Source organism: Muscardinus avellanarius, assembly GCF_963383645.1.
Source record: "Muscardinus avellanarius genome assembly, chromosome: 9".
Taxonomy (NCBI): domain Eukaryota; kingdom Metazoa; phylum Chordata; class Mammalia; order Rodentia; family Gliridae; genus Muscardinus; species Muscardinus avellanarius.
Genome location: NC_137795.1, coordinates 88655822 through 88663622, shown reverse-complemented (window position 1 = coordinate 88663622; position 7801 = coordinate 88655822). Strand labels below are relative to the sequence as shown.

Sequence of the window (7801 nt, the reverse complement as noted above, 5' to 3'; positions counted from 1 at the left end):
AGAACCACTGAAGATGCCACATGGGAGTGTCCCACCATTCTGTTTTCACAAATGCTTACAATCTTCCTTAATAACAGAAAATTGCTCACACCAGAAAATTACACCTGTGAACCAGATTCAAACCCTGAGCTGTCGGTTTGCACAGTGTGTTAATGTATTTAATAGCATGTGGGTATACTTAAGGAGAATAGGTTGCAATTGGTCCCATGTGTAACTATCATCCCAGTCCTTCCTTTTTCACCATTTCTGTTGGGAAAGTTGATTTGGACAGTTACTATTTTTATTTTCTTGCAGTACCCAGGGAATTCTACCTCTGAGCTTTATTTTGAAACAGGGCCTCACTAAGTAGCTGAGGCTGGCCGCACACCTGCAGTCCTCCTATCTCAGCCTTCCTAGTACTGAGATTACACCCGGCTTGGACAGGTTTCACACTGCAACATTTGCCATTCCACACCCTTGCCTCGGCGAGCTTCCTCCTGGAAAGCAAAGTCGGTGCTCAAGCACCAGAAAAAGTAAATAAACTGGGTCATTTTTAAACATTTTTTTAATCCAAAAATACATAAAATTCTTCTTTCTACCCCAGTTCCTTAGGCGCTGAAGAGGGGTAACTGCCAGCCTGAAGTGCCTGGTGATGTTTAAATGTTCGTATCAATCTCAGGATGAAGGAAGAAGAGGGAGTAAGGCAGAAACTAGGGAACTCTAAATCAGGCCGTGCCCAGCAGAGGCCCTGCTGGGGTACCTAGCCCACAGTACTTCCTGGCTCTTTCCGCCAGGGGAAATGGGGCGACCAGGAGAGGGGTCATCCTGGGCAATTCCCCTCGTAAAACGAGGCCCCCAGTGAGGGCCTTCCTGCTCACTGGGGCTGCTGGCTGGGTGTCTCCAGAGCCAGGCAAGCCAGAATAACTCTAGGAGAGGCAGGCCAGGAAGACACAACCCCCAATGCACAGCTTTGCAGGCAGAAAGAACCTGGTGCTTTGGCCGTTCTCTATACTTATTGACCTGAACCCGATTCCAGGAGACCCAGAGGTAGGACCCTGCGGCCAGCCAGGCCTGCTGGGGCCACTGTATTGCCTCATCCATCCGCAGAGCTTCACAGGAAGACTGGGCCAGCTACTACTTGCAGCCTATTTACTGCATGCCGACTGGATGCATGGGCCAGGGGCTCTGCCCAGCACCGAGGCCTGCCACAGGAGGGGCCTGGGCCACAGGCTGCAACCGCTGCTGGGAATGCCAGATGTGATGGAGCTCCTTGAACTGGTCCACCATATGGTCTTTGAGGTCTGGGTTTGAGATCTGTAGCCGGATGCTATCAGCTGACCAAGAAAACTCCCCTGAGAACATCTCCAGCAGCAACCGAGCTGCGATGGGCACCACCTGGGGGGCAAAGAGGAGATAGAGACCATGGCAGGGCTGTCAGATCCAGCTGTGAGTGAGGATGTATACCAGGGGCAGGCGGTAGGCTGCCTCCTCCGCACCCCGCCTGGATGATCTCTGGCAGCCCAGTCTCACTGCCCAGAGAGCCCTGAGCTGGGCCAGGGGTCCACCCCAAATCCCCAGTATCCAAGCCAAGGCAGCAGGGCTCAGGGCGCACCTGTACAGTAATGAGCTTCTTCTCTCGGGGTTTTCGATCAGGCCACTCCTCCCCAAAACAGAAGAAGATCTCGAAGGGTGGGGGAGCGCTGGTCTGGCCCTTCTGGAACATGATGAGCTCTGTTTGAGAGCAAGGCCCCTGGTCAGTTGGAGGCTAGACCCCAGCCCTGGGCGAGGTAGCCAGGGGAACATGGCGCGGGCCTCACCATTGAGAAACTGCTCCAGGCTGAAGAGTTTGGTCTTGACCTCCCGCTGGATGGGGTTCGGGTGTGAACCATGGGTTGAGGCACAGGGCCCGCTCCAGAACACCTTGCACTGGCACAGGCGGATGGCATACAGGTCCTGGCCCTGCAGCTGGAGGATGAGCCCGCGGTCCAGGACATCCAGCAGCTGGTTGGTGTAGAAGCGCTGCTTGTCACTGGGGATGTCCTCTGGGCTAGGGAATCGCACTTGCTCCAGGCTCACAGGACCAAAGAGTTCCACCTGGTCCTGGGTGGCCTCCAGCTGGCTGTAGAAGAGCCGGCAGCCTTGCGGGTTGCTGATGGTAAAGGCATGGGGCGGCCGCCCCCGGTACTGGAACTTGATCTCCAAGTCTGTCACTGCGTGGCAGAGGGGCCACCCCAGCCATGAGCCCTCGCTGTCCTGCAGCCAGGTGGCAGGCCCAACCGCCTGGCACTCCCACTTTCTCCCCCACCCAAGAGGGCCTGGTCTACATACTTTTGTTCTCTTCCCTGCCATCGACCACCTTTCCTACAAACCCTGCTCAGCCCCAGCCGCACTCTACTCCGTCCAGCCCACCCAGCCACAAGGTCCTTACAAGGCAGCATGTGGGGGCTGATCAGCAGATCTGGCAAGAGTTGTTCGCCGGCAGGGGGCAGGGTGGCGACCAGGGGGCCTGTCTCCAGGCCCTGCAGGACCTCAGGGGGAAGCTGCCCAAAGCCGCCAGGGTCGCCAGGGGGTGGGGCCAGGAGGCTGGGGTCCGCAGCAGGGGGGCCCAGCCCCACAGGCGGCTGGAGTGCAGGTGGCCACTTGACATCTTCTTTGGGTAAGGAATAGGACACCATAGGCGGGACCGGCTGTGCTGCCTCTACAGAGCGCAGAGTGAATTCAGGGAGCCCTTGAAGCCGCCTCCAGGAACTGCCTCCCAGGCGCCCCACCTCCCAGACCCGCCGCCCCCAGCCTCCTTTCAGCCCCTCCTGGGTACCTACGGTACCCCTCGCTGCTGCTTATGCTAGACCCCCAGCCACACCACCTCCCGGCCCCACCTGTGATGCTCAGGCCTGGTAGCATCCTCTGGAGCTGCAGGGAAGACACAGGAGGTGGGAAGAGGGCGGGGAGGGAAGAGAGGAGAGGTTACTAAGTCCATCTGACATCCCCAGGCTTAGGCTCAGCAGAGGCCAGACCCAGCCCCGGCTCCAGCTGTCACCCAGACAGGGCGTCAAAGCACTCAGTGCTGTGTCTCCCCATTGGCCTCCTGCAGGCAGCCTACCGCCGAGCCCAACTGGGGCAGTCAACATGTGCCGTGCTGTGTAACAGGGTGGGGGACTTGGTTTCTATCCTTCACAACCCTAGGAGAAGAGCCGCAGAGGGCAGTGGGACCAAAGCAAAAGACTGCTCAGCCCCAGAGCGGACCAGTGCTGCTGACCCTACCTCATCGGTGGTTGGTGCGGGCAGCTGGGGATGGCCCCCTTCCCGCTGCCCGGCCCCACAGGCCTCCTCCTCATCGTCCTCCTCCTCCTCTCCTGCACCCACAAGGAAACTGTCAGTGGGCTGGGACTCTGCACAGCAAGGAAGAGACAAAGACAGGAGAGGCCACGGTGGAGCCAGAGTCAGGCCAGCCAAGGCTCCTTCGGAGCAGCCCGAGTCCTTCTGCTCAAACCCGGTGAGGTGAAGGGCGCCCGTAGGGACCGCCCCTGAATCCAAGAGCCAGACAAGGGCTGTGGTGAGGAAGAAACATCTGGAGCTGTGACCCTCTCCAAGCCATTCCTGTGGACCCCCGGCTTATGCCCTAATAGAGCACTGCAGCACATTCTGGACCGCCACACACCCAGAGGTCATGGCACAGCCTCCCGGGCAGCCCACGGGGCTGGGCATGGTACCTGTGGCCGCAGGGCCATTGGCGCAGACCTCGTAGATCTTGTAGGGCTGAGGTGGCATGTCCCGGGGCCCGTCATAGATGAGGCGGAAGTCTCGGCTCTTGTTGAGGGCACAGCGCAGGTTGGCCTTCCACTTGGCCGGATCGGCCTCATCCACGCCCTCGGTGTATTTCCCTGTCTCCTTGGCCCAGGCCTGGGGCAGGAAGAGAGGACAGCTGACCACAGAGAACCCCCCTCGTCACCTAATCCCGCCTGCCTCAGGTCCTACAGGAGGCGCCGCCGAGCCCTGCAGCCACAGGCTAAGCCTGCCCAGCTGAGAGCCCTGTCTGCAGCGGGGGTGACTCGGTCCTTCTCGGGGCTCCAGCAAGCTTGGTGAAACCCGCGTGCTCTAGGGGCCTTCACGTTCACAGCCCCCACCACTCCTGGGAGGGCAGATAGGTACAGCCTCGGGGACAGGGTGGCATGGTGGAGAAGGGGTTTGAAGCTGGACCGTGCCGCCCGCCAGCTGCACACCAGTGCGTCCCGCTGACTCTGCTTCCGCCCCCTCACAGTTCCTCCTCACGGTGGCAGTGAGGACTCAAGGGGTCCGAGCCACAGAGCACTCGGAACTGTGCCTGCGCGCAGGGCGGACGGCGTGCTCCTGCTGGCGGCGTTAGTGTTGCTATTGCTGTTGCAGGGCTGCGGATCGAACCTAGGGCCTCACTTGCTAAGCACATGCTCTACCACTGAGCTATACTTTCCGCTAGTAGAATCATTTTGGATGGCAATTTAGTGATGTTAGGATTACAAAGGTTTCTACCCTTTAACCCAGGAATTTGATTTCTACAGAATTATACATGCTACAGAGGCAACCACATAACAGTTTACACATACAAGCGTATTCACTGTGGCAGTGTCTGTAAACACAAAAGATCCAACATGATTTGAAAAGCAAAGATCAGCCAGGAGCAGTAGTGCACAGCCGCAATACTCAAGAAGCTGAGACGGGAGGGTCACAGGTTCACAGCCAGCCTCAGTACTCAGAGGCCTTCTGCAACTTAGACCCTATTTCAAAATTAAAAATAAAATAGGGCTGTCTCGGCCTCCTGAATGCTGGGATTATAAGCGTGCGCCACCACACCCAGCTACAAAAGGACTTTTTGCAAATCATTTCACATAGTTTTCATTTTGAATCATGTGACTGTTATCTGTTAAAAATAAGACATGGATTTGAAAGTAAGGTTCAAGTGTAAAAGCCAAGAATCCAAAGTTTTAAAAATAAGCATTCTCAGGCCGGGCGTGGTGGCACACGCTCGTAATCCCCACGCTTGGGAGGCAGAGACAGGAGGATCGCGCAGGTTCGAAGCCAGCCGCATGCGCTGGCTTAGGAGACCCTGTTTCCAAATAAAAATGTAAAAATAGGTCTGGGAGTGTAGCCCAGAGGTAGAAGGGCTTCCAAGAACCCCAGTACCACCACAAAAAAAAAAAAGCATTCTCTTTGACCCAATAATAAGTCATTTAAGATTTAACTAGCCCAAATAAATCATTTAAGAAGAATAAAGGGTAGGAGTTAAGGGAGTCTGTGTGGCAATGTGTTTTTTACCACATTGAAAACACTAAAAGCAGCCTGAAGCATCCCAACACTGGGCCTGGGTGACGGATTTGTGCTAAATCCTTCCGGTGGAATGTTCCACAGCCGATAAAAGTGCTGTGGACATACATTGGAAAGGAAAGCGCGCTGGCCCACGCCTGTAATCCCAACAACTGTGGGGCTCAGGCAGGAAGGCTGCAAGTTCAAGGACAGCCTGGACAGTAGAGTGAGCTCCTGTCTCCAGACAAAATAAGAAGAGCTGGGGAGGTAGCTTGGCCGTAGAGTGCTTGCCTAGCACGCACACTGCCTGGAGTCCAATCCCCAGTGCAGGAAGGAAGAGGAAAAAGAAGTGCAGGTTATCACAACAGAACACACACGGCTTGGCTCCAACTTTGCATTTCATAGACACGTGCAAAAAACTTAAAGTATTAGCAATTATATTTTCTATGATAAAACTATGATAGTAGGGACCTCCTAATGTTAAGATTACTGCTAGGCCGGGCGTGGTGGCGCACGCTTGTAATCCCCACGCTTGGGAGGCAGAGACAGGAGGATTGTGCAGGTTCGAAGCCAGCCGCGCGCGCTGGCTTAGGAGACCCTGTTTCCAAATAAAAATGTAAAAATAGGTCTGGGGGTGTAGCCCGGAGGTAGAAGGGCTTCCAGGAACCCCAGTACCACCAAAAAAAAAAAAAAAAAGATTACTGCTAGGTGAGAGTGGGGCATGGTGGCACCTACCTGTACTCCCGGCTACTCAGGACGCTGAGGCAGGAGCATCACAAGGTTAAGACCAACCTGGGCAACTTAACAAAAGACTGACTCAGGTAAGAAATGGGTTGGGGACGTGGCTCAGGAGTGCACCTGACTTTAATCCCTGGTACTGCAAAAAGATCATATTCTGAGCTAACTGGCGGCTTTATTCATCTATGTGGATGCTGAGTATGTACTCCTGAGTAACGGGGGTGGGTAGGAGTCACAGGACGGTCTCCCAGGGACCTGGATTCCCCTTGCTCTGGCGTATGAGGCAGAAAAAGCGACCCTGTGGCTGCACCTGCACCCCCTCAGTCTAGGCATCAGTGCAGCAAGGGAGCTGCCAGAGGGCCAGCCTGCAGAGACCCGCTCCTGGGAGGCCAGGGTGGTAACCAGGGCTTACCTTGAAGATAGTGTTGTCTCCATCTTGGAAGGGGCCGTGCCTCGTGGCGTGGCGCCAGGGGATGTAGAAGAACTTCCTCTCCCCGTTGACCCACTGAAGCCCTGGGTACTTACAGCTGTTCACCTGGGCCACCAGCCAGGGCTTCAGCCGCACCCGGCGGGGCGGCGGGTGAGTCCCCGGGGCCGGCTGGCTCATGGCCAAGGGTGCTGTGGGAGAAGGCAAGGGGGAACCTCAGCAGATTGGCAGCCACAGTCCCCGGAGCGACGACGGATGGCGTCTGTCCAGTCTGCCCAGTGTTCAAGGCCAATTCTCCTTTCCAACCCTCGGCTGTCTTGTCACAGGGTCAGTGAGTCTGTGCCTTGTGTTGAGCCGAAGGGAAGGAGGGGATTTCCAGGGTAGGGGTGCTGTGGGTGCCCCCACACATGCTCTGGACTGGGCGGGAGCATCCAGGCTCCAGGGAACAGCACCAGCTGTCTCCAGCCTGAGAGCCGCCCTCAGCCACCTCCCTCCAAAACGGGCCAACCCCTGGCCCTGGAGGGGCAGCCACAGTCAGGGACTGCCCGACACCTGGGGCACAGCTCAGCTCCCATGGGCCAAGGGGGGCTGACAGGTGGGCTGAGCACCCCATAGGACCAGGCTGTGTCCACCACGCCTGACCCACCCATCCCGGCCCGGCCTGTTTTTTCTCAGCCTCTTTCCCTTGAGAACCCTGCCGACAAATCCTGGAAACAAGAATCCCATCTCACGCTTCAAGAAAATCTAGCCTTAGCAAAACAGAACATGTTCCTGGAGCTTCCATCCTTCCTCAGTTTCCCTCAGGGATGAAGATTCTCCCACCCCCACCTCTTCAGAGAAACCCAGCCATCCGTTCCATCTACCTCCAGCCAGGACAGCCTCCCCAAGCTCAGCTCTTACCCCTCAGAGGCCTTTGGTCTCCTAGCCTCTGGTTCCTGCCCCTTCCCCTCTCGCTGGACACATTCACTGGCCATCTGGGAAGCCCCTCAGAGCAGGCCAGTGCTACAGGCCGTGGGAGCAGGGCCCTCCCCAGCAGCCGGGCTGGCAGGACACTTACAACCCCAAGCGCCCCCTCCACTTGCCCACCCCGTCTCCAGACCCAGAACCAGAAACTCCACAGTCTGGAGGCCCTCCTGGCCCTCTCTTCCCTCGTCCATGGCCTCTGGCCCTTAACTCTGAACCCTAGGTCAGACACCAGGCAGGAGCCATCATACCACCGCCAGCTCCTCAGAGGAAATGTCTCAGTGAGCAAGGAACAAAGGGTTGGGTTGGACCCTCTCCTTCACTCCTTTCTGGGCCTTTCAGCACAGAGCCTCAGTTTCCCCTGGAACTCCGCGCCCAGTACCTTTTTTGGGTTGTGGCCACCCAAACCACCTCTGG

General features: G+C 56.9%; 1 protein-coding gene across 3 annotated transcripts; it reads right to left on the bottom strand.

Moving 5' to 3' along the window:
• Positions 1-1120: 1120 nt before the first annotated feature.
• IRF5 (interferon regulatory factor 5) lies at positions 1121-6601 on the bottom strand (the record flags this gene model as incomplete). Of its 3 annotated transcripts, XM_080701344.1 has the most annotated exons (8): positions 1121-1374; positions 1592-1710; positions 1797-2189; positions 2408-2677; positions 2856-2889; positions 3304-3368; positions 3690-3879; positions 6407-6601. In XM_080701344.1, 8 exons carry the CDS (start codon positions 6599-6601, stop codon positions 1129-1131), a joined length of 1512 nt encoding a protein of 503 aa, XP_080557470.1. In that variant the 3' UTR covers positions 1121-1128. The 3 variants fall into 3 exon arrangements, with proteins under 3 accessions (XP_080557470.1, XP_080557471.1, XP_080557472.1); XM_080701345.1 differs by lacking the exon at positions 2856-2889 and having other exon boundaries at positions 2408-2671; positions 3300-3368; XM_080701346.1 differs by lacking the exon at positions 2408-2677.
• Between the last annotated feature and the right edge of the window lie 1200 nt (positions 6602-7801).